Below are 26,616 nucleotides of genomic sequence, written 5' to 3'. Positions count from 1 at the left end.
AGTGTCCGTGTCAGAACGCTATCAGCGGCTCGCAGCTGCGGCCCGGGGAACGCTTCGGCAGCGAACAAAGGAAGCTGCTGGAGCTGGTCCCCAGTGGCATTGACCCGTTTGGTTAAACAGTGATGTATATTCTGTTTAAAAAACAAAAAACAACCTTGGTTTTATTTTATAATTGCTTAATGCCAGTGTTTACGGGGCAAGTGATTAAGATTAGATCTGAATAACAACAGAGGTGAGGTTGGGTTTGTGTTGCTGTTACATCTGTGGTATAAACATCCAGAAGAGCGGCAGTGTGTCAGCGGCAAGTGCACTCGGTGGAACAGGACAATGCAAAGTAATCGGGCTCCTGGTCTGTAGTAGAAATTAGGCTGTTTGCTGCAAGCACAGTAGTTGTCTGGTTATTGTGTTTGGGTATATGAAAAGCCTTTTTTTTTTTTCCTTTTATGCTAGTAGAATTTAGGCCGCAACTTTAACAAGAGGGGTCTGCCTCTTGGGTCGCCACTTTTTGGGCTCCTTGGAAATGGTGGCTTATGTGTTTCCTGGTGCATGTATTACTTGCTTTTCTCCTTTTCCCACACATTCTTCCCTCTCTGTTTTCACAGGGACAAGTAAATTCTGTTTAATGCTTATCTGAGCAGGGAAGCTAGCAGCCACTTTCAGTATTTCACCACTTCCTGAGTCTGCTTCTATATAATGTTTCCTCTGCTTCAGGAAGCCATTGTATGTGCTCAATGCATGAGCTGCTCCTCCCGTATGGCTTTTGTACATAAACATAATAGCCAGGGGTCAATGGTTTTTTGCTCTGTTTCTAAAGAAATTGGGGAAATAAGTAATATATTTAGTATAAAAAATTAGTATTCCTGTGACTGGAGTCCTGATCTTTAGCAGCAGCTGTAAAAGCTTTCAGGAGTAATTTGCAGTTGCAGGCAGCTACGTGTGTTTTACTTTAAACACCAGGCAGTGCTAAAAACTTTGAGACTCTTAAGTTTCTGTGTTTAAAAAACTTGTATGAGCTGGTTTAGGGAGCTTGGAGGGAGTTTTGTTGGCCGGTTTTTGTTTATTGTTGTTTCAGATTTTTTTTTAGTTCATGTGAAAATGAAAGGGCACTTGTTTGTGGGCTGCTGGATAGTCTTACCACTGACAATAAAATACTGTTTTCAGACCTTTTTGTTATGTAGTCCTTAGCTCTTTCAGGAGGTTTGGTGAACAGCTCTCCAGTGTAGACTCAAACAAATATGATTGATCTTTTTGTTGCTTTGTGTATGGGATCTCCCCAAAAGCTGTACTGGGGGAAAGGGGGCCGCATGAAGAATCACAGCACATGGCAGTTTTTTATTCCTGGAAGTTATTTCAGCTGACTCTTATTAGCAATACATTTAACAGGGATGGCATTGAGATCCTTAGAGTTAGATACTGTCTCCTTTTTCCTGATAGAATTTTCCTACTGTTTGTCCAGGCCCATAAAGTTAAGAGCTGAAGTTTTGATGTTAAAAACGTACAGGTGAGAACAGTATTGCCCTTGCCTCCCAACAAATGTATTCCACACATACTCTAAGCATTAGGGAAGATGATATTCCCTTTTTTATGGCCTTGGTAGGTATCCTTCCATTCCAGATATTGAAATTTAGCAGACATGTTCAGTGGCTTCAAGACTGCCATGCTGAGATGTGACCACCAGCATATAGATCCTGAAAGTGACTTCTGCCAAGAGAAGCTGTAAATTTGTGTGCCTGCTCACAATCTGTTCTTTGTAATTCCCAGTCCTTTTTTGCTATTGTATGCTTCTAATATTCAGCCTCCTCATCAGTTTATATATAAAAATATATTATATTTTTAAATATAAACTTAGTTCATAATCAATTTACTTCATGCCAAACCTGTTGTATGTTTAAGTGGTGCTATTTATTCTTCTGTTTCAGCAGAGCCCAAATTACCAAATTAAATATAATATATTTATATATATATTTATATATATATATAATAAATATAATGATTTCTCTCTTCTTACCCTACAGGCAGCTGAAGAAGTTAGATGAAGACAGTTTAACCAAGCAACCTGAAGAAGTGTTTGATGTCCTGGAGAAGCTTGGAGAAGGGTATGTGTTGCACGTTTTTCTAGGAACACATCTGTGTAACAGAGGTGTGTTCAGTGGACTCTGCTGTTTCACTTTTGTCATGTCCCCATTTCTGAAATGTAGCTACCAACATAGTGACAGTGTTTGGTTAATAACAAAATAAAGAATTTGTTTCCCAAGAGTGCATTATCTTAATCCAAATAGCAGGTTATGGGTCAGGAGTAGTTAAAAAGTTCTTGACAAATGCCAGCCTGGAGTTGGTAGAGCTCTGTGGGAACTCAAGACATTTTGTAGTTCATCCCTGGTACCTCTTGCGGCAGATCTGCCTGGTGGAAGTGAACTTCAGTGGCAGTGTGCCCTTTGGTGAGGCAGAGCAGCATGGGAATACTCCAGGAGTGACATGTTCACTGCCTTAAGCAGTTCATTTGAAAAGACTGAGTTGTAAATCTGCCTGGCTGCTGTAAGTAAAGAAACTGGAAATAAGAATGATAATACCTGACAGGAACAAGCAAACCTCTCTGACCAGAGTTGTAGTTCATACTGATGCTCAGCTTGTACTCTGTGCTGGAAAAAGAGAATTTTAGTTGTTGAATTTGTGCAAAAGGCCAAAATTCCAAAGCTATGGTGTGCTCTTTCCTCACTGTCTCAGTGAGCTGATTTATTTGTATTACAGTGTTTAGAAGTTACCGGGCTGGTTATTTACATTAAAATATAAAATATTTTTTTAAAAAGGATAGTTAATGTTTTACCTGATGGTCACACTCACAAAAAGCAAAGCCTTAACATTTGCATTTTTATATTCAATGTTTGTTTAATGTTTTGTGTTTTAGTTCTTATGGCAGCGTATTCAAAGCCATCCATAAAGAAACGGGTCAAGTTGTTGCAATTAAACAAGTTCCTGTGGAATCTGACCTGCAAGAGATCATAAAGGAAATATCCATAATGCAGCAATGTGACAGGTGAGTGTACACTGCAAAACCCTTTATTGGGCTGCGAGGAAAAGCATCACCTGTGACCTGGCATTTAATCAAATAAAAGCCGTGATGTTGCCTTAAATGTTTTTTAAAAGGCTGGACTTGTACCATCAAGTTACCTCGTATCGTCTGAGTCACCTTAGCCGACCATTTGGGTAGTGCAAAGGTAAGGCAGCAGAAATGTGGCTTGCAGCAAGAGAGAGCTCTGAGCTGAGTGGAGTAACCCTGCACTCGCTGCCAGCCCCGAGCCGAGCGTGTCACTGCCCTTCTGCCGGGCACCGTCGCTTCTTGGACAGTGGGAACTTGGTTGTGTGCTGAGCAGCAGCTCTCAGGGCTGCTGCCTTCCCAGCAAGGCGTAGAAAACTGTTAGGAGGAGGGGTTTTTTGTTTCTTTTTTAAAAGGCACCCGGATGAGAGCCGCTAATGCATGACTGCTCTTGCATGTGCGCAGCCTCGGTGCTGTGACCTGCTCGGGTGGCAGGACTGTCCTTCCTGCTCCTGCTCTGCCTGGGCAGGCTCTGCTGCAGTACAGGCTGTCTGCTGATCTGAGCATCCCCAGAATAACCTGCTGGCAGCTCTGTGGGCTGATGGTTGTCCCTCTTTGTGCATGTTTTTATAGCAAAAGGTGCTGCAGTGACTTAGCCAGTGAAGAGCTTGTGGGTAGGGAGGACCCTCTCAAAATCCACAGCTGAAGGTTTAAAATACACTAGTTTCTTCTGGTTTTATGAATCTGGCCTTAGGAAATGCTACTTTGAAGGACTTCCTGCATGAAAAGTAATTTAAAATAAATTACATGAGCAGTATAAAACTGTGGTCCCAGTCACTGACTCTACTGCATTCCACTCTCACTGTAGTTAAATGAAGATGACTTAGGGGCAGGCAGCAGAGTCTACCTTGAAAACAAATTGTTCCTGAAAAAATCGTGCTGCGTAACTTGAAACGCATTACTGCTTTCTCTTAAATTAAATATTAGTATTGCAAGGCCTAAAGTGAGACCTTAAAGTTGTGAACAGCAGAGGGAGTGAATCACTGGAGCATCACATTTTCTGTGTAAGCATTAAGGGACACTGTGCAGTGTGACTGACTTGCTAGTTTTAAAATTTTTTCAATAGAAAATGTTCAGCAGAGAATAGATTAAACACACTTTTCCTTAGCTCCATTCCCATCAAATCAGGGACAGTCTTTCTGTTAGTTTCACCTTTACCTTTTCCAGAGGACATGTGGTTTTTTTGAACTGTGTACTTTAGTAGGTTGTTTGCTTTTTGGGCAGTCAGATAGCTGACTGAGACAGAGTCTTAGGTGGTACTGAGATCCTAGAATTTATCCTGGACTAAGTAAGTTCATGTGGTAGTGGGGGAACATTTCTCTTAATGAGCATGATAGCTATTTTCCAGCAAATTGTGGGCTTTATTTAATGTTTCCCTTGGTTTGCAAAGGTTCTGCAGCAGCTTTATCAGGGACTGCTGTGGCCTGATTCCCACTCCCTTGTCCTGCCCCAGCACTGACCCTGCTGTAACCTGGTTCAGGGAGCTGAACCAGACTGAAGGCTAATCACTCCCTGTTTCCTGGGATTTGTTGGACAGTTTAGCTCCCTGGAGTGACTTACTGGCAGGTCATATGAGCCCTGCTGTGGGAACAGGCTTGGCAGGATTGGGGAGCCCTGTGCAGAATTCAGGGTGTTCTGTAATACTTCTGATCTTGGTTTCAGTGGCACTTCAACACTGAGTTTCTAAAACACTTAGGGTCTCTGCAGTGTATTGTGCTTATTAGGTGATGCTGGATACTGGTGGTTGAGCCTTTGTTTTATCCTTCTTTTTTCATAGTCCTCATGTGGTGAAATATTATGGCAGCTATTTTAAGAACACAGACCTGTGGATAGTCATGGAATACTGCGGCGCTGGATCTGTGTCTGACATTATTCGATTACGAAATAAAACTGTACGTCCTTCCTCCTTTGAGTTTTTGGATGGGAATATGGGTGTCCAGCAGCTCAAGGAAGCTGAGTAGTTAGGGTATAATTCTCAATGTTCAGTACCTGACACAACCACTGGCCATAACTTGAGATGCAGATGCTTTGTTCCTCTGAAAAAGAAAAAAGTGATTACATAGAGTTTTGCTTATCTGGATAATTTAATTGGTTGAGCAGGTTTTGATATGTTGGCTTTCCTGAAAACCCAGACTGATTCCAAGTAAGACCCTACTTTGCCTTTCTTTGGTTATTGCAGGATAAGAATTACTAGTTGAGAAAGGGTTATGGCATGTGAAGCGTGGCAGTGTGTATATGTATGCTGGTTGTGATCTAATTCTGCTATATAATGCTGAACATCACTAATTCCCCTTGGTATGGCAACCTTTAGTGAAGGCAATTAAGTGGCAATTAGTGAATCTCAGTAAAATACAGACCAAAGCAAGACAGTGCTGTGTCTCAGCCACTGGTCTGTTGGCAGTAACTCTTCCCTTCTTCAGCTCACAGAGGAGGAAATTGCTACAATAGTGCAATCAACGCTGAAAGGACTCGAGTACCTGCATTTTATGAGGAAAATACACAGGGACATCAAAGCTGGAAATATATTGCTAAATACAGAGGGACATGCTAAACTTGCTGATTTTGGAGTGGCAGGACAGCTTACAGTAAGTAAAACCAGGGTGGCTGTGTACTTTTCAGTTTATCTTTTTAACCTAAGTGTGAGTGTGGTGGGATTGTGGAGCTTGACAAATTGTTCATAATTGGTTTTTAGCACTTTGCATCAACATGAGATGCTAAACCAGCAGATGAGAGAAGATCTTTCTCTGTGGAAGCTGTTACAACTAAGTAATGGTTTGCAACAGCATTTGCTGGTTTTTTTAGGATACTTTTAAGTTCTGTGAGCACATTTTAATTGTTCTTTGCAGACTTCTGTATCCTAATCTTTCTGAGTCTAATAATCTGCATGCGTGCAAGATAATGAGGGTGATAATTCATTAATGACTGTTTGTGGCTAATACAGTTGCCATTGTCTGGATCTTTATCCTCCTTTCCTCAGGACACCATGGCAAAGAGGAACACAGTCATAGGGACCCCATTTTGGATGGCTCCAGAAGTGATTCAGGAAATTGGGTATAACTGTGTGGCAGACATCTGGTCCCTGGGAATCACTGCAATAGAAATGGCTGAAGGAAAGCCACCATATGCAGATATTCATCCCATGAGGGTAAGAACTGTGGCCTTAAATGTATTGCTATATGGATAAGGTTTGATGTCATAGCTGGCTGAATCACGTATCAGCATGCAATCTTGTTCTTAAAGTACAGAGCGAGTTTTTTTCTGTCAGTTCTTTGTACTGTTGGTCAAATGAAAAACAGGTTTTTGTCAAGAAGAATCTGCATGAGAATAGAAAAAAATCACAATCCTCTTCTATTAAGACATAGCTGACACTCTGTGTTGGATGTGAAGAATATTTTCAGCTCGATTATCCAGAGTGGATATTTTTCTTTTTTTCATGCAAGCACAAATTTTAAAGACTGAAAAATGTCAGATTCACACTTTTGGGTCACATAATGGCTCAGCCAGGTGTGAGCATTTAGTGAGGAAAGTCTGTTTTCCTGTTGCTGGATCCCTGTGAGCAGATTTGTGTGTAATATTGGCACAAACTCCTTAGAGGCAGCACCTTGAAAAGTCCACTGTTCTTTAGTACCAGCATGTGTTGGGGTGTATTTATGCTGAATTGTTGGTTTTAAGCTTTGCTGTGGAAATCTGAACTATTCCTCTGCTTTCAGGCAATTTTCATGATTCCCACCAATCCACCTCCAACATTCAGGAAGCCAGAGCTCTGGTCAGACAATTTTACAGACTTTGTGAAGCAGTGTCTTGTGAAGAGCCCGGAGCAGCGAGCCACTGCAACACAGCTGCTGCAGGTCTGCCTTCTCTTAGGAGAACATAAGCTCTGGGGGAGGCTTGCCCAGGGTAGGCTGTGCTGTGCAGCTCTTGAGATGTTGGTCTTGTTTCTTGCTGCTCCTGCTCACTGTAGATTTTACTTTTTAATAACTCTTAAATCTCACACTCAACTTCAACTTTTCGGTTCTTCTCTAAGAACCAGTCTGACTTCAGCTTCCTTTGTCTTCTCTGGGTTGTTTTTTGTTGTTTTGGCTTTCAGATTTGTTGTTGGTTTGCTGGTTTTGTTTGGTTTTGATTTGTTGTTTTACTTTCAAATTCCCACCAGCATTGCCAAGAAACTGCCTCTTAAAACACAAAACAGGGCAGGCTAAATGTAAGTGGTTGCTCAGAATGTTCCAGGCGTGGTAATGGTCTGTGTAATTGGTTCTTGACAGCTAAGCTAAGGAAAGAGCTGTGGGAGGTGAAGGAGCCCAAGGTCTCACATCAGTTGTGCCCTTGGAGCTTGATCTTGTTTGGAGGGTGGAAGGTCTCCCTCCTGTGCCAAGCAGAAGAACTGGATCTTCATTTTAGTAATGTTTCCAGTTAAACCTTAATTTGATTTAAAGTAGGCCTTAGGAACTGTCTATCCTGTCTGTCCTGCTTTGGATGCAGTAATTAATTTGTTTTTAAACTATTTCTCAGCATCCGTTTGTTAAAAGTGCCAAAGGAGTGTCAATTCTGCGGGACCTGATTAACGAAGCAATGGACATCAAGCTGAAACGCCAAGAGGCACAACAGCGTGAACTTGATCAAGAGGATGAAGAAAATTCAGTGAGTATTTAATAGCAACAGTCTGCAAAGTCCAAACTCTTGCTCCTTTCATAAGGCTTAACTGCTTCAGGTTTTGTTTTTGCAATATTTTATCCAATTGCCAGTGGATTTGACTTATTCTGGAGTTCTCTGCTTTATGACTGTGTAACCTGGTGCTTGGTCCTGCTCAAGCTGTATTTGAGTGGGACAGGCAGCATGTGTGGGGCACTGTTCACCTTGTAGTGTAGCTTGAGAGCTGGGATGGAGTAGAGCTACAAAGTGCTGTATGCAGAAGACTTGATTGATTTTCCCAGTTGGATTATATTATTTATGCAGTAGTGAGAATTTTTTCATTGTAGATTCAGATCTTAGACTGCTCTTCTCATATAGAATAATAATGTCATCTCTGATGCACTGTGATATAAGTCTGTTGTGTTGTTTTACTATTGTGCTTTAGAACATCCCTTATAGAAACTTTCTTCTACACAAGAGCAACCGACAGAAGCCTGAGGTGAGGGCATGGGAAGTGTTCAGGGCTTGCTGTGAATTTCATTTTGGCTCTTTGTTTCAGTGGTTACAGCATGTGAATTTGGGAAGCATGTTGAAAGTTGGTTTTTGAGCCTCTGCCTGCTTCAGCCTGAATAAATGAAATGGGCAACACAAGGCATTGTATGCCAGCCCTGCTCAGGGGTGACACTTGATTGAGCAGCATGGTCCATGGTACCTGTGCTGAACACACTGTGCATCTGGTTTTGCAGTCTAGGACTGGGTATTTATTCAGTGTGGAAGTAACATTATTGGTCATGTTGCCATGATGTCAATTCTACGAGTACTGTCCCTGCCCTGAGTTTTGTCTTTGCCATCCCTTCCTCATTTCTGACTGATCTGGGGTCACAGTGCTGAGAGGTGGTGTCTTTGTAGTGGAGTTGAGTCCTCTCTGTTGGTCTGTGTGTTTTCCTGAAGCTTCTCTGCTCCGTGTCTGCTGGCAGAAAAGCTTCCCAAGTGCTGTGGAAACTTCTGATGTAGTCCTTTGTTAAATGATGTGTAGCTAACAAATCTATTACTTCCTGTCACCCACTCAACTCCACACAAAATTAATTCTCCTCTATTAATATCTTGTGTAGTTTTCTCTTCTCTTGCTGCTGGTTTTGAGGTTGGGAAGTAAATTTTATAGACACTCTTGACACAACAGGTAAAATGCTGGGGACACCAGAACATGGAGAGGTGACTTCTGTCTTTCCCTGACACTGAGATGGACTATTACAGCTTGATGTGCAATACCTGTGTGTTTTCCTTCTAACACTAAGACAGATCAGTAAGGCCATGGCCAGATAAAGAATGTGAACTTCATCCTGAGAACAAAACATGAGCACCTCATCTAAGGTGAGATGCCCAGAAGCTGCTGTAAACCTAGAAAGGGACTTTGTTAATGCAGTTGGATAGCTGGTGCACATTTCCAAGAAACCAAATGGATTGTGGAAATCTTGACCCTGTTCTTCATGAAATCCTAGTCACAATACACACTTAGTGAAGCACACACCACCTGATGGAGCTGCCACCTTTGGCTAACATAACTCTGCCAGGAAGTTGTTCTGCCAGAACTGGTTTGAAGAGGATGTTTTCCTACAGAATCAAACTCCTAAGCCTTGGCAGCAGTAATTCCAGCTTTTGTTATTAGTCCCTTTAAACAAATGGAAAGATTAAAAAGGATTCAAATAAATTATCAAAGTTTAGTAACTTTTTTCAATGAAAATTACTTTTTAAGATCTGCAAATGTAGTTAATTTTTCTTCAGGGCCCTTGAAGTTTGTAATGAGTAAAACTACCTAATGTCAGAAATAGAAAAGAACCAGGATGAGGGGTGTTTCTTTCCATGTGCCACATACTCTCCAGACTTAGACCTGGTGCTTTTGAGTAACTGGTGGCTTCTCAGTGAGCTGTACCACTGGAGACAGTGGGTCAGGGTCAGCTCTTAGAACTGCCTGCAGTGAATACAAACACTAAAGACTGACTGAATGACTGATTCTAATCTATTCTTACAGACACTTCACCAGCTCAGAAATTATATACAGCCTGCACTGAGAAGTTGCTGCTGATTATTTATCTGTTCTCTTATTTATCATGCTGGTAGAAAAGTGTTCATTAGTTTTCATTACCTGTTTGGAGATGACAGGGAGAAAACAAAGTGCATAAACCAAACATCGCTTCTGTGTGTGTCTGAAAAACCTCTGAATTCCTGTGACTTGCCAGTGTCCTTAAATACAGACATTTCTCATAGGACTTCACCATCAGTAAAATCTCCATTTGTGGCGTGTTTGAACAGGAGGAGGATGAGACGGATTCGGGTACCATGGTGAGGGCGAGTGGAGATGAAACTGGCACAATCAGAGCTGTGAACACCATGAGTGATGGAGCCAACACCATGATAGAACACGATGGCACCCTGGAGTCCCAGCTGGGCACAATGGTCATCAACACCGAGGAGGAAGAGGAGGAGGGCACCATGAAAAGTAAGAAAAAGAATATTACTTAAATCTTTATGTGGGCTATGATATGTATTCCCAACCTGCTTTGATATTTTTGGTAGATGATTGTGTTTTTTGGTTGTAAGGACCCGAAACTCTTTGGTCAGTGCCCTCTGGCAGTAGAGAAACCTTTCTAGGTCCAAGTTTCAAGCCATGCTTTGTAGTCTTGCACTTGGTATAGCTGAAGTCCACAGGCTTCTGTGTTAATCGAATAAGATCTGATTCTAGGTAGTAGTTTTGGGGTTTTTTGGGGTTTTTTTTTTTTTCAGTTCTATTTTGCTGGTTTTGTATTTTTCACTGAACTTAGAGGGGGACTCTAAAAAGGGGTTAATGACAAAATGTATATTGCTTTAGATGATGATCTGGTTGTAACCTGGCCTCTGAAAGCAGTAAGTTTTAGGAGTGATGAATTCAATGAAGAGACAGATTGATGAAATGACAAATACATTGCAGGCTTCGTCACAGCAGGACATGCAGTGGGAGGAGCTGGCATCCCTCTAGGCTGGTGTGCTTCTTTAGTTCCACTGCAGTCACTGAGGACAACTGAGTGAGCTGTGCTGCTGGTTTAGATGTTCAAGTTGAAATCTGTGCTGTCCCAAAACAGGAAAGCTTACTAAAGCCACAAACCTTGTCAGAGGATGTATGATTTAAAATTACCTGGCTGATAGTCTAAGACCTTACAGCTTGAGCTGGAAAAGGGTTGAAAATGTTTTTTTGATTAAATAAATGGCAGGGAGAACCTTCCTGGCAAAGTTTGACTACAAGAAAAGGAATCTTTTCATTCTCATAGAAATCCATTCCCACTGGTTTGTTAACCTCAAAGTCCTGAGGCAGAGGTAGTCAGGGATGACTCAGCTGACCAGCCTGGATGTTTATTTGCTCAAGGACTGGGGAAAGTGCTGACTGAGGGCTTAGCAGTACTCAAGTACGACCATCACGTGCAAGGCTTGTTCTTTTGGCTCTGACACTGCTTCCAAAGACTTCCTTGGCCATCTGATACTGAGCCTTTAGCTGTTCTTCATAGGAGTTTGCAAAAATCCTTTCCTCAGGATTTTCTGTGCTGAAAGCTTCTTCCCTGTCAGGGCCTTTTGAAGCTTATGAAATGATGTTGGGTTTGAGAGGGGGATTTCAGCAGAATCCCTGTAAAGATTTTCCCAAACATTGATAAACATGATTCAGCAAATGATTCAGAGGTGTCAGTCCATGTAGCAGCTTGGGGCAGCAAAGACAGTGGTGTGGTGGAACAAGGTCTGTCTAGCAAGGGGATGGATGGATGCTTAGAGCAGCTAAAATGTCACCCAAAGAAAGGGACATTTCAACAGTATTAAATAAACCTGGTGAAGCTTCAGTTTCTTAACTAACACACAGCACTGATAGTTTCTCATCCTCAGTGTATATTGTTCCATTTCATGGCTCACAGTACCAGAGGTTTTGCTGTCTGGTGCTCCTGCACTGCCAGCACTGTGTGAGTAAAGCACTTCTTGAATTTATCTTCGGTGTTTGACATGTGCTTATCTTCTCACTATCTTTTCAAGGCTGCAGGGCTTGTAACTCAGAAGCACCTGGTGCTGTGAAGTGGTGTTCAGAGGCTTGAGGAGATGCCTTTGATAATATCTCTTTAGCAAGGACATGCTCTGGTTTTGAGCAGAATGAGGATGCAGCGATGCCTTTACCACAGGGCAGTCTCTACCCTCAAGAGGGAGCTCCACAACAAGCTCTGACACCTCCAGATCTCCGTGACTGGAAAGTGTTTTCCTTTTAAACCCTCCTTAGACTTCAGGCTCCTTAAAAACTCTCTGTTCTTCAGCTGCTGCTGTGCAAGGTGTTCAGAGGCAGGTGTGTGGCAGAGGAGCAGCAGCTGCAGGAGGTGTTTGGAGGTGCTGGAGGTGGTTTGTGACACAGGGACCACTTCCATGGCTCCCCAGTGATGCCCAGTGAACCCACTCTCAGCTGCAGGTCATGCTGCATTTTGCCTGCTTGCAGCTTCATTCCAGCAAATCTGATGTTAGTGAAAATGACAGCTTTACCTTAACACCCTTTTCTCCTCCTCCTTTGGTACAGTAACTCTGAAATGCTGGCTGCTGCACGGAGCAGCTCGCAGTTTGTTTTGGGGATGCAAGGAAGTGTCTCTGAGCAGCTTGTCCTTCATGAGAATTTTCTGCAGCTTCATTTTTTCAGTTTGCCATTTACATATTCATAGCATTCAGTTAAATGCATTTAGCCCTAAAGCTCATCAACCTGCTGCAGAGCCCTCTGGAGAAAGTGATTTTCTGTAATCCTAAATATAAATATAATAATGCTGTTTGAGAACAACAGAGTTTTAAGGAGCTTCATTGAATCATATTTTTAAAGACCTATATATATTTTTTTTTGGCAGCTTGTGTTATGACTCACAATAGAATCTATTTTTAAGTCAATAAAAAACTTATGGTTTGTTTTCTTTACATGGCATTACAGCTTCCCTAGGTGTCCTGGGCTTTTTAACTGCAGATTTCTGAAGCTGTGTGCTAGCCCTTCTTTCTAATTAAAAAAAATAAATCTGTGTCTTAGCTAGTTTTTTGTTTGGTTGTATTTATTTTTAATATAAAAAACGTTTAAAGTGTTGTATTTCAGTGTTTTATAGATAGGGTTGTCCTGGAAAACTCTAGCAAACAACTTCCAATAGCCTTGAAAGTGCAAACAACTTCCAGTAGACTTGAAAGTGATTCTTGCATAAATCAATTTGTGACTTCTTAAACTCAGAGGAATCTTAAATTCCAGTATTCTACATAGCAGAGAGGAAGTTTTGTTTTGCAGTCAATTGAGCTGTAATTGTGTTTGCTTAAATTCTTTCATTTGCTTGGCTTTATTCTGGGCACTCAATATAAATAGTCAGGCAGCATTAAAAATGTCACTGTGACATTCTGTTACACATTCTGAAAGCACTCAAGTGATTGCCTGAGACCGCAGATATTAAATTGTGCTGTGACACATTTTACTTCTAAATCGATTGCTTTGGATTACTTATGGATTGCAGTTAAACTATTCCAGGAAAACTTTAAATGTAGCTGGAGAACTATAGATGAGCAATGATTTGTAATAATAGACATTTCCATTGTGCTCGAGAGCTGGAATAACTTTTGAGCTGTTAATATGTCTGGAAATGTCCTTTTATAATTTTTCTATGAGATAATATATAGTGCTGGTAAACAGTGAAGCGTTTTTTACTCTTTATGCTTTTAATCTTAATTTTTCTGCTTTACTTGCTGTACTTGTTTAGATAGTGGAATCTTGGCATGAATTTGTCTCTTTGATTTAAAGAGCGGAACATAATTTTATAATAATGTTGCCTTCCTTGAACACTGCAATATGATCAGATCCAAGTGAAATTGGATCTAGTTTGTCTAGTACTATAGTCTGCCCTATTTTCTCTGTTAAAATACATCTTGTTTGTTTAAGCATGAAATAATTGGTGAATTATATTGGAGAAAGCAGAACTGGCAGCAGAAGTTTGGGTTGTCTGGTGTTTGGGTTGAGATGAATGAGGGATGTGGAGACAGGGGAAGGGTTGTGGGGTTTTTGTTCATGTGGCACATATTCCATACAGTGTCTGGTGCAGAGGTACACCAGAAGCTTTAATAACACTGTTGTCTCTACCTTGATAATGTAATGTGCTGGTAAAAATTCTTTAGAGTTTGTAAATGCTCAAAATAAAAAAAATCCAGGCTTCATTCTTACACAGTTTGAATGTTGTACCCAGTGGCTTGGGTTTTGTTGTGTTTCTACCATGCCCACACTGCTAAGCATGGTTGTGTCATTTTGAAAAAAGTATTTCCCCTTTTGAGGGGGAATTGGGCTTCATTAGCAAATTAAATGAGCTAAGATGCAAACTTGGCAATTTCCTATTTGAAGAATGATTCAGAGTAAACTTGCCATCTTGGTGGCTGTGTGAGACATCCAGTGGGTGACACTTAAACCTAAGCCAGAGAAACATTTCTGCCAAGACTCGGGAAACGTTTTCTCCCCATGAATTAACCTGAGATTTTTCACGTAAAGCAATGACTGTAAAACCTGCAGTGTGAGCAGCAGAATGAGAATGGGTGGCAGAAGGATTATGTGATTGCATTAATATTGTAATTGATTAAAGTCTTACTGGTGTGTAGCTGAGGTAGCCATAGATGATAATATCATTAGTTGTCCAGAAAAGCGCAGGGACACATTATCCAAATTGCTCATGCAGCTACTGTGGAGAATAACTCCACGTCTTGTCAGGAGTTACATCATGTGTGCGTCAAAGATATTGGCCAAAGGTGCTTGTTTTGCCTCTGGTTTTCTCTATGGACAATAATAGCTCTTTGCAGCAGCTTCCCACTACTTAGTGTTATTAATGTCCAGTGGTGGAGTTCTGTGTTCAAAGCAAATTGGTCCATTTAGTCATAGCTGAACCATAAAACACTCAGCATTATGCATTTAAATAACATGCTGCTTCTACAAACTCCTACATTGATTAAATTGTTCTCAAACTGTAAGAATCATCCTACTGCCACTCTTGGGGTGTGGAGAATACAAATCTGCTCAGAGAAATGTTCCTGTTGCCTTTTGACTTTTAATAGCAGCCTTGCTGGCAAGCTTGACATAAGCAGTGGCCAGCAAAATTTGCTTAAGAGTATTAAGCTGTGTGAACATGCAGACAGCATTTCCAAGGGATGGGAGCTGTTGTGTGTGCTGTCATTTTGTTGTGGGTTTTTTGTTGTGTGTTTTGTTTTTCTGTTTGAACACTGCCCCTAGTTATTGAAATACTGGCTCTGTGCAGGCTGGAGAATGGAGAGAAGTTAAATTCAGGATCTAAGGGGGATGCTTGTCTGCCTTTGGTTGCACTGCATATTTGACAAAGCTTCATTGCTAAGACAGAGTTAATTATCTGTGTATCTTTTCAGAGATCCTGAAATTGGAGAAAGAATGTATGTGTTTAACAGAGCTATTTTTTTCTGGTTTTAACAGTTTCTTATTGAGCACTCCTGTATATAGTAGGGTGGGGGATAGAAAGGAGGGTTTGTTTTTTTTCCTCTGGACAGAAGCATTTTTCTTGGAGAAGATGGGAGATGTGATTAACAGGGTTCTGAGCACTGGAGAGGAGGCAGTGTGCTTCAGGAGACTCAACCAAGAGACAGAGTGGCAGTAAATCTCTTACTAACTACCTCTCTGTCCCATGCACATTCATGCATTTGCACATACAGGCAAACTGGATCCTACCTGTCTCTTCTAAGAATAAACTCACTCCCTACTGGATCAAAATAAATTCTGGAGAAAGCCTTACTCCTAAGCAGGAATAAGAAAAAGTGCAAACTCTTAAATTCCTTCACTGCAGAAGTTCAAAACCAGATTTGTTTCTACCAGCAGATTTTCAAGCTTCAGGGTAAAAAAAAAAAAAATGTTCATTGCAATGTTGTTTTCTGTTCTCTCTAGATAAGCAAATGAGTTTCTGGCTTATGAATAGGAAGGGAGTTAGGAAGTGCTTACTTGGTTCTGTGCCATCTGGGGAGCCTGAGCTGTTACCCACAGGTGCTGGATGTGAAGTCTACATCCCTGCTGATGAGGTTGTTTCTCATGAAGATTTATGAGGAGCTGAGCCAGAGGATGCAGAATAGGAAATGTTCACTTCTTTCTCGATGCACCTTCACATCTCGCTGCCTGTCACGTGCTGTGGCTGCTGGACCAAATTAGCAATTCAAGTTAATGAGGTGAAAGACATGAGGTGGCCCCTGAAGATCTGTGATGGAGGAAGAAAGCTGCTCTATATTTATAATCATGTCTGAGATTTAAAGCAGAGATATAAAAGGAGGTAACCTGGCCTTAAGCACCTTCAATTACTGTGAGGATTTCCTCCCCTATTTTTGGAAGGGTTCTCAGTACAGATGTTACAGCTTTGGGTGAGTGTTGGTGCTCTTCTCCTTAAATGTCTTTCACACCTTATTCAGTAAGAGATTTAGGTTGATTTTTATGTTCATTTTGGAGTTCCTTACTAATAGCAGAACCTGTTTGGGAGTATTTTGGTTTGATTTAATTTGAGATTAATATAACTATGGGGAGACTTGTCCTCATAAAGAGATAAAAAGTGTTACGTGTTCTGCTTTTAATATGAGGAAATTTCAGCTCCTCTTGCCATGGATTGAACTTATTAATGACGGAGCAATTTTTGCTCTGGTTGAGTAACTTGACATCTCTCTGCTCTGCTGCTTAAAATTACTCAGTCCTCTTTAGACTGCACAAATTATGCTGTCCAGCTGCTAAAGTTCATCTGTGATCTCTAAAAAATAGCCCAAAGCAAAGAAAACTGCAGTTCCGTTTGAAATTTAATATTAACGAAGTGTTGCTTACACATGACCATCAGGCACTTTTTTGTGCATCCTAAGTATGTACTTTCAGTCTTAAACTTACATAGTTGAATACAAAGCAGCAGCTTACTGAGACTAGTGAGGACTGAGGCTTAGTAGAGGTTGCAGCCTCTGAATTTTTGACAAATACACACACATGAACCAAGGATCACGTTTTAGTTTGAAATCATTAATGTAGTAACTGATCACTTCATTGTTGCCAATTTATGTCAGCTTCATTGTGAATTAATTTGTAGCATTATCTCCTGACTGTTTCCAGCCATAACTCCAGCTCCAATTTTTGTGGTATAGGGAGGAAATCTAATTATTGTGACTTCAAGAACAAGTATTTAAGTATTACCTGTATAAACTGCCTTGAGTAAAGTGCACACAAAATGTGTTCCTGAGGTTATCTTACTCTCCCTCTCAAGCTTTATAACTCCAGAATATTCAGCCTAGATAGACTTCAGCAATTCCTTTCAAGAGGAAAGAATAATAAAACAAGGATTATTCTGGTGCCAAGTTTGAGTAGAGAGGAATAATTTTAGAGAAAAGCAGAAATTTTAGTTTCATTGCTCAGCAAGCTTGTTCAGATAGATAAAAGGGCTTTGTAAATCTCTCTTTTTGAAAGCATCCTTTGAAGCTCATGAGCTTCTGAAATTTTTCAATTGTGAGAGCTAATTTGGCAAAATCAATGAAAAAAAGAAATCTTCTGATTTCTGGGGCTAGATGATAGCAAATGATCTGGTTTCATGGATATTCTTTACTGCTGGGGATGAAGAGTAAATCTCTTGCTGGTTTGATTGACTGGGCTGTTCCTTCTTTATCATTCTGCTTTCTCTGCAGCATCATATGGAAATGCAAATGACTTGAGAAGCTCTCCACACTTCCTTTGTCATCTTTTGCTTCATGTGAGGTGGTTTGTATGCTGCAGTCAGCCCCTAAGATTTACCTAATCCATTCCTTCAACTATTCAGACAGGTGCCATTTTTTGGGAAGGAGCGGATTGCTGGTCAGTTTTTTTCCTTACAAGTTGCCTTTGCTGTAGCCTGGCAGAGGAGAGGGTCCAAGTGCTGGCTTCTTGCAGAGCCCTGCCTGTACCCAGTTGTCTTTTGGCTTGTCTGGGCTGTTTGTGCTTGGAGAGGGACTGGCCCAGCAGTTGGACATTGCTTTCCAGTGCTGAAGGCTAACACAGAAAGCAAACTGTACAGGGATATTTGTTGTACACAACTTACAGCATTCTCTACCTTTGGACCCTTTCACACCTTTTTCTTTTCTCAGGCATAACAGTACTGATGTTCTTATACTTTTTAAACAAGACTTTAAAACCAGGCAACGCATGTGAGTTTTCCATGGAGGGCTTCTTTCTGCTCTTCGCAGGACGCAGGCTGAGCTCTGAGCAGCCCTTCCTGCTCTGCACAGCCACTCTGAACCTGCAATTCTGCAGTCAGTTGGACCAGCCCCAGCAGAGCTGTGGTCTTCCATTTATGTAATTAATATAGCTCCTAAAAGATGACTGCATATTTAAATGATAGACCTTTAATGGCTCCAGGGAGCTCTCATGGCTCATCCTTACAAGCAACTCTTTAGATTCCAAAATAGATGCAACAGTGAAGCCTTTCTTGTCACCATGGGGTGACCTTCTTATAAAAGGCTCTTCTCTACCACAGTTGTGATCTCACTTTCTGTCAAATGTTCATATTTTATCCTAACCCTATAAAATTAGGAAGTTAAATGCTTTTTGGCACAGAGGCATTTGGTGCGGTGTCATCTTTCAGCAGCATCTGCTTCTGCAAATAGCAGTGATCGATTTTTGTCTTTGGCTGCCTGTTATCAAAATTTTAAAGATACAGTGGTGTGACTCTTGTGTTGAATTAATAGCAGGTCATCTTTGGAAAGATGACACTGCTGTTAAGTGCTAAGATTGGCAAAAAGAAATTCAGTCGTGCTGGGATGATAATTGATTTGCTGTAATGTCTTTCTGTCTCCGGGAGCGTTTCTGTCGGTCTTGCTGCATCCACACCCCTACAGAGATCATAGCAGCAACTAAAATTTCAGATATCTTAGATCTGTATCACAGCTGTTTCTCATTTTTTATTACCATCCTTTTTTTATTTCCCATTTTTTTGTCAGCTAGCAATCTCTGCTTTATGTCATTTAAAAAACAGCAGCACTAAGATGTTACGTGTTGATGTGTGGAAATGTACTTAAATTGGTGACTAAATGTATTTAAATTGGTGACTAAATGTACTTAAATTGGTGATTAAATGTTGCTTGTGTTTGCAAGGACTAGGGTGACTGCAGGGTGAGAGGTGTCTGATGGTGGGTGTGAAGAGCATGTGCCACAAAAGCACTTGGGTGGGCAGGGAGCTCTGGTGCTCACCAGTCTGATTTCCCTGTGTGCAGTTGTCCCTGGAATGGGACAAGTGCAGTGTCAGATCTGGCTGCTCGAGGCCTTGCAAAGTCACTCCAGCCCCATTCTGTTGCACAGCCATCCCTGCTGTGAAACTTTCTTCCTTTTGTTCAGCCGAGTTACCCTTTGCAGCAGTTCATTTCCCCTCATCCTCTCACTGGGAGAGTGAGGAGGTCACACAGAAAGCCCCACACTTCAGGGGAGCAGATCTTGGCCTTTTCAGGAATAAGCTTGGTAGAGTATCATGGGATAAAGGCATGGATGGAAAAGGTGCCCAAAAAGCTGGTTCATATCCAAGGCTAACTTCAGGCAAAAATGCCATGAGGCCTCTCCTGAACAAACTCAGCCACAAAAAGGAAGCCTACAGAGGGTGGAAACAAGCACAGGTAGCCTGGGAGAAATACAGAGATTGTCCAAGCAGCCAGGGATCAGGTTAGGAAAGCTAAAACCCTGACAGAACTAAATATGGCCAGGGACATCAAGGACAGCAAGAAAAGCATCTATAAGTACATAGTTTTTCCTGTTCTTGATTTTATCACTGACAGCACTGAGCTGTGTGCTGCAGGTGACCTGCTGGAGGGAAGGGATTCCATCCAGTGGCACCTGGGCACACTGGAGAGGTGGGACTCTGCAAATCTCTTCTGCCAAGTGCAAATGCAGTTCCTGGTAAAGCACAAGATGTGAGGAAATGAGCAGTGTCATTTTAACTGACTCTGAATTAAGTTCTGTTTTGAGTCTTTTTAGAAAGTAAATAGAAAAGAACTGAATAAGCCAATGTTGCTGGAGTGAAACATTTGCTTTCACAGTCTCTTCTGCTGCAAACAGTAATCTCCAAAACGGAGTACAAACATGATTTAGATTTTCTCCTTTTTTCCCCCTAGGAAGTCTGAATTACCAAGACCCAGGCTGGCTTGACAGTGAGCTGTGTATAGATCAGCCCAGCTAGTTATGAATTCCTCTCTTTTTGTAAAATTAGTTGGTGTTAAACATTGCCATGATTGTCCATAATAACTTACCTCCTGCTTCAAGCAGGCTGAGCTGCAGCAGAGTACAAGGGGTGTGTTTACTTCATTCTAAATAAATGTTTTATCACTCAGCAGTAATTGGATTGTGATTGTATTTCAGTAATTATTCCCAACAGCAAGTCTGTCCTCCACTTCGCAGACATGTTCCCTGCCTGACCTTCACGCTGCTGGTCTGAAGGTGTCTTTCTTGATCTAATTATGTATGATGAGTTTTTTAGTTTTGTTTTTTAAAAAAGGGGAACTACTGACAGGGGTATAATAATTTGTCTTTGCTCCAGTTGTCATGGTGCAAACGTATCAGCACTTCAGTTCATGCTTGAGCTTTTAGCTGGCCCTGGAGAGGCAGAACGATGCAGGGCTTTTTCAAAATGCATCATGACATTTAGGGCTGTGCAGAACCACACTTCTCTCAGTATCACAACCCAAATATCCTGCCAAGATTTCTCATACTTTGTAGAAATTTGTTCCGTAATTAACATGTCTATAGACAAATAATTTCCTGGAGTATCTTGTAGCTGACCAAGGACTTCATCCACTTCTCTGCGGTTCAGTCTGCCAGGGAAGTTCTGGATCACTGGGTGGCAATTTTATATGCAAGAATAATACTCTGTGATTAAATCTTAATGAGTTTCCAGAGCAGCTAATATTTTTTCAAGAGGAAAGCGTTGCTGGATGTCCTTAGAGAGGACTGTTTTGTGACAGCCTGCCTTCTCTACAGATGCATGTGGGAGAGTCTCTGCATTACACAGACCCTGCCAACCCATCACAGGACATCCCCTGTGTGCTTGTTTGGAGCTCTAACTCTTGGTTGGTTGCCTGCCTGACAGATTATATTTATTTCAAACGTATGGCATTCAGCACTGAACTTATTTCCGCAGTTCCAGACTTAGGCTGTTCTGATGCCATTTTCTGTTAACTCCAGTCCTGATCCTGCTTTCTGAAAATTATGGTTTCTGCATCACCTCTAACATACGTTTCAAGTATGAGTAACTTATTCTAGGGAACCTTGTGTTACAGAACAAACCCATTTAGTGGGTTACAGTGCTTGCTTCCGTGCTGCTCACAGGTTTTGGTGGAGCCTTTCATCATCCAGGGCAGTGCAGTGGCATTAAACTGTGAGCAGCCTTCAGCTGTGTCTGCAGCTCTCATGGTCCTGCTGCAGCCCTGTCCAAGCATGTTTGCTGTGCCTCTGAGTTTGGACTGAAATCTTCTCAAGGAATTAGCTGTGCTCAAACTCAGGACAGCCCAGTTTAAGTGTGCAGAGCCTGGGCATCTGGTGCTGCTCTGGTGGCAGTACTGAAGAAATCTTCTCTTGGAGGAGGTGCTGGAAGCCTTGTGGCCTTGACTTGCTGTGAAGTTAAATTTCATGTTTTCTTCCTGTTTTGGCTTTTTTTTTTTTTCCCTGTCTGTGTTGGGAATTAGTATTTCCATCCTCTCACATTTCATCATTTCCTTCCTTATTGTGTTGTCATCACCATACAAATGAAGCCACCCTCCCATTTCTTATTACCCCAAGTTTCTTAATTACAGCCTAGAATTGAATGGTTAATCTGTATATCTGTCTTGTCTGAGTCTGAGTCTAAACCTTTTTCCCTCTAAGAAAGTTGGTTCAGAAGAACTAATTTACAAAAAGAAAACTAGAGCAGTAAACTTGAACACCTACTATTTATAAGAAGAGAAAAAGAAGTTTTGCAAGCTAAATAAGCCTTTCTACACGAACAGCATAGAAAACTTGACCACTTCTACCCAAGGCAAATTTTGTGGTATTTATAAGGTGTTTGTAGTCTTTGAAAGGCTTATTTTTGTCCTGTTCTGTTCACAAATGTAAAGGTGAGTTTCTGCTTGTAAAACAGCACTGCTTATTTTTGAAGCCTGCTTATTCTGCAGTGCATGGAACCTGGCTGGGATGAGAAAGGCCAGCCTGTCTCGCCAGCAGCTGTTCAGTTCTGGCATTCAGTGCATGCAGTTGGTTACCTGGAGTGTGCTGTCAGGGATGGATTGCAGGTCTAGAGGCCAAGGCCTCCAGCACTGTAATCACTTCTCTGGTGGGCTTTCAGCTTCCCTTCTCCCCTTTTCAGTTTTATGTTGGAAAAGCTGCTGAAAAATAGTATTTTAGCAAGTACTTTAGCAGTACTGTGTGATTTAGTGTGTGCTAAAAAAATAAAATCACTTTTGGGCATGATGTAGGGCTGTATAACCAAAACTGTATTTTTCAAAATAACTATTTTTTTCTTATTTTTAATATTTCCAGGGAGGGATGAAACGATGCAGCCAGCCAGACCATCATTCCTTGAATACTTTGAACAGAAAGAGAAGGAGAATCAAATCAATAGCTTTGGGAAGAATGTTTCTGGCCAGACAAAAAATTCATCTGATTGGAAAGTACCACAGGATGGAGACTACGAATTTGTAAGTCTATACTTTGAAATTCAATCAATGTGACAATCTTTAAGAATTTTAGTCAGCTACCATGAGATTATTTCTTGTTTTGCCAGACTAATGGAAACTTGAGGAGGTTCTAATTGCTAATGCATTTGGATGGGACATTTTGAAAAACTTGTTTTCTTTATGTATTTCTCAGTAATTATAGCCAGTCATTATCTGTGAATGTTCCTTGTTTAAAAGCAAACAAAGGAACAAAAAAGCCTGAGGACATGAAGGTATAAGCTGTCTTGCTTTAGTTCCCCAAGATGCATTTAAAATTAAAAAAAAAAAAAAAATTCCAGATGGCAGTTGGAAAATGCAAATCCTTAGTGTGTAGTGCTTGACAAAGAACAGTGTTGGAACTATTTAATTTCCTTGTTTTTCTCAAGCTTTGGCACTGGATTTTATTATACAAACATCAAGCTTGTCTTCATTTCTCTTTTCAAATCCTTATTTTCATTCTTCCTTCCTAATGCTCAGAATTTTTAGCAGCTTTCCAGAAGTTCAAAGAAAGGGCTATTATTCATAAACCTGACTTAAATTTTTCCCTGTGTCTCCGTGTGTGAGGATATAAAATTTCATGTTTGATTTCAAAAAGCCAGAAGATCCTGAACATCGTTCCCTCCTCATTTTTCTGCTGTGATCTTTCAGAGCAAGCACTTTTTGTTCTTTGTGTGCCCTTTCACTGCCTGCTCGTGCTGCCCGTGGTTCAGGCTGTTGCTGGCAGTAGCTGGGGATATTCAGAGTGTGCAGAGCAGAATCCCTCTGCTGTTCACAACTCGAGGAGATGCCTCCCTTCAAGGCTGGAATAACAGCTGGAGCTTTTCATTCTCTTTCTGTAGATTCTATAGATTTACTGCTGTTGTTTTGTTGTCTTTGCTCCTGCTTTTCTTATTTTCTTATTCAGGCTGCAAAGAATAGCTGAGGGGAGCTCCTGCATTCCCTCCCTCGTAGCCCTTTGCCCTGCGTTCTCTTTGGTCTCAAGGCATAAAGTCACTGCATAAATGTGTTTTCTGCAAAAATAACCCTCAAGCTGCCTGTGTCTCGCAGAGCCTGGGCCCAGCACACAATTCCAGTCGAGGCAGATACTTCATTTATCTCATTCACCTCATGCTTTACCTTAATTGAATGACAAACAATTGTTTCTCAATGCGTGGCATTTCCCAGGAGAGATGGGCTGCTTCATATCTTCAGAGTCTTTTGTAGTCTGCAGAGGATGGCCCAGGGGGAAATTTGCTGTAATTATTTTACTTTCTAATTTGGTTGATAAGGAGTTTAGCAGTGTATTTCCTCTGAGTGGGATGCTGTCCCCTGGGCCCACTGGGAGCTGTAGGTGCAGGGTACAGCCAGCACAGGCAACACAAGCAAAGGTCACTTCCTCTTCAGCCAGCAGGACCCACAAATATTTTTAGAACATGAAAAGCAACTCTTGTGACATGTGTGACCCTGTTTACTGATTTCCATTAGTACTGCAGTATTGCCATGTGCACAGATTCCCACTGTGCTGGCAGCAATAAAAGCGAGCAATGAATTGGCCTTTGGGTCACCTTTGTGAAGTAATTTGTAGAAATTTCACTTCCCAGCTCTATGTGTTTCTCTAGTTCAGTTGTGTATGAATGTACCAGCCTGCCTTGCATGTAAATTTTGGAACAGAGCTACTTTTTTTTTTCCTGTAGGATGAGAAAATTGCTTGAAAGCAGCCTTAATAAATAATGTGGGTGTTTGTATAGCCCTTATCTGAGGGTTAGTAGCAAACTCACATTGTATAATGTAGTCAAAGATTTAAAATCATGTGTTTTTCCCATTTGGCTAAAAATTGATTGATTTGATGATTATCTATGGGTAGAAGTCATGTTTATTAATGATTTACTAATTGAAAGCATCAATGTAATAAGCACTGTGGAAAAAAAGACATTCATCACTTGTATCCAGTACATCTGTCCTAGACCTGCCTGCAGCTATAACTTCTGCATTGCCAAAGTAGGCAGGTTTGAGCAGCCTTTTTCTACAGTTTGCAGCATTCCAAGTAGAGAAGTGATCAGTGAGATGCCAGGTAAATATTGGTTCCTCTGGGCCTTAAGAAATGACTGAAATATTATTGCTTTCTGCTACTGCAGACTAGATAAATATGCCTTCTCTCTTTTCTGTATTCATCTCCCTCCTGTGTGACTAGCACTTGGATTCTCTTCCAAAAAAAAAAAATTTAAAAAGGCAATATTAAATTACAAAAGATTTTTGCTCTTTTTTTTTGCCTGTGGCAAAACCATTTGACCTTTTCTTGACTAACATTGTTCTTCTGAAGCAGGCAAATAAGACACTATTTATATCACAATGGCAATGTCACATTAGATGAGGGTTAGATTGAGTCAACCCCATCCACTGCAGAGCTGAAAACCCAGAGATCCTGTTCTGAAAGGTGATGAACTCCTTTCCTCCTAAATGTGATGCTCTGGCTGTGTTCTGGTTGTGATCAGAGATGGCATTAATCCAGAGTATTTCCAGAAAAGTATTTCCAGCCTTGGATTTCTGAGGTAGAAGTTGTTATTAAATGATTAGTGCCTGATGCTGGTAATGTTTATCCCCTCTCATTTTTGAACAAGGATCTTTTAAGCCCTGATTGACTGCGAACAATATTTTCAACAACATTATGATTTATTTAACATGGGGAGAAAAATACTAATTATGGGCAAAAATTCTTGCTTTTAGGAAGAATATAACAAACCCTAGCAGGAGATTGCTGCAGGGGTAGGTTGATAATGGGCAGGCTGCATTGTATGGATAATTCCTAATTGCCATAATCAGATCTCAAAATTTTTGTAGTTGCATTTCATTTTGCCAGTGAACATTAGTCACATGCTGTTGCACAGACTTAATAATGCTAGAAGATTTGTTTAGACAATGTCCTACATTTTTTCACTTTAATCTTTCAGTAGTACTGTAACATATAGGAAAATTAGTTGTGTAGTGTTTCCTGCCCTTAGACACAACAAATCCTTTACTTATTCCTATTTTAAAAGCCTTTTAACTGCTCTGAGCAGGTCAGTATTCTAATATCACTTGTTTTTATTCTGGCCCTGCTTGAAAGGCCCTCAGTGTTGCCAAGCCTATTGTAGCACATATTTGTGGATCAGCCAGTCATGAATGTTTTGTATTACATCAGTAATCCTTTTATTGAAAGCCTGTTTTGTTAGCAAATTAGCAGGTGCCAGCCACTTCTGGCTTAGGGGAGCTGTGACAACACTGAAACCTTTTCAGTTTTATTTCATGAGTGTGGTTCCACAGGCAAAAATCAGTGGCAGCTGGGCCCTAGTCAGTCTCAAATTTTGCCATCAAGATGTGACTGCAGGGGTTTTTTAATAACTGTAGTGTTGAGCATAGATTTTGCTGTAATTCTAAATCATAGCTTTTTCATTTATCAGTGAATTTTTGCTATCCTGGGGGCTCGCTTTGAATGCAAAGTCAGGTAGGACATGAACTTGTAACAGAGATTAGGGCAAGAATACTGCAGGACATCAAGTCTTCATGGAATTGGAGCTGTTTGCTCCAAGGCTTTCTGTGATTCCAGCACCTGTGTATCTGCCAAGCATTCCTTGCCTGTGTAAGGCTGCCTGTGGAGAGCTGAACTGGTGCAGACACCTCTCCTTTGTCTGTAGCTGCTCTCTGTGCTGCCCTGGCAGAGCAGCAGGAGGGAGCTGGGCTGCTCAGGGGACCCAGTGCCATTCCGTGCAGGATCTCCTCGTTTTCTGCACTGGCAGTCTCCATCCTGCTGCCTCAGCTCTGGGAAGGAAGGAAACAATCAGAATCAAGGCTTATGTCTCTTTCCTAAGAAGTGTGCTGCTTCTTTTGGGAAAACTTTGATTTGCTTGCATCTGCAATGTCTTGGTGAGTCAGACCTTTCCTGTTCCTGCAATTATCAACAGCCCTAATATGGGTCCATCCTTCTCTGTCCTTGGCATAATGAAGAGGATCTGCATCCACAGGTTCTCTCATTGAAGCAGAAACACTTTGGAGCAGAGCTTCTGTCCTTAGGAAAATAAAACTAGCATACACCCTTGAGAATGTCAGGCTTTGCAGACATGGAAGGAGTAGGCATGGCCATTGTGTCAGATTTCTGTGAGAGGTGGCAGCTGCCTTGGCCTTCGGTGACAGTGCCACCACCCTGCAGT

At 41.2% G+C, this 26,616-nt stretch overlaps 1 protein-coding gene across 1 annotated transcript in view; it reads left to right on the top strand.

Moving 5' to 3' along the window:
- Positions 1-26,616, top strand: part of STK4 (serine/threonine kinase 4) — a 45,621-nt gene that overhangs the window by 740 nt on the left and 18,265 nt on the right. The window contains exons 2-10 of the mRNA XM_005524671.3: positions 2,016-2,096; positions 2,906-3,034; positions 4,872-4,986; positions 5,515-5,679; positions 6,072-6,239; positions 6,805-6,942; positions 7,604-7,732; positions 10,034-10,220; positions 22,278-22,435. Of these exons, the coding sequence (XP_005524728.1) occupies positions 2,016-2,096; positions 2,906-3,034; positions 4,872-4,986; positions 5,515-5,679; positions 6,072-6,239; positions 6,805-6,942; positions 7,604-7,732; positions 10,034-10,220; positions 22,278-22,435 (1,270 nt within the window). The remainder of the gene's footprint in view (positions 1-2,015; positions 2,097-2,905; positions 3,035-4,871; positions 4,987-5,514; positions 5,680-6,071; positions 6,240-6,804; positions 6,943-7,603; positions 7,733-10,033; positions 10,221-22,277; positions 22,436-26,616) is intronic.

The sequence above is a fragment of the Pseudopodoces humilis genome, chromosome 19 (assembly GCF_049639895.1).
Source record: "Pseudopodoces humilis isolate 2021_Gansu_Grassland_sample_001 chromosome 19, ASM4963989v1, whole genome shotgun sequence".
NCBI classification, from domain to species: domain Eukaryota; kingdom Metazoa; phylum Chordata; class Aves; order Passeriformes; family Paridae; genus Pseudopodoces; species Pseudopodoces humilis.
Note: the sequence above shows the minus strand (reverse complement) of the source record. Positions and strands in the feature narration are given on the sequence as shown.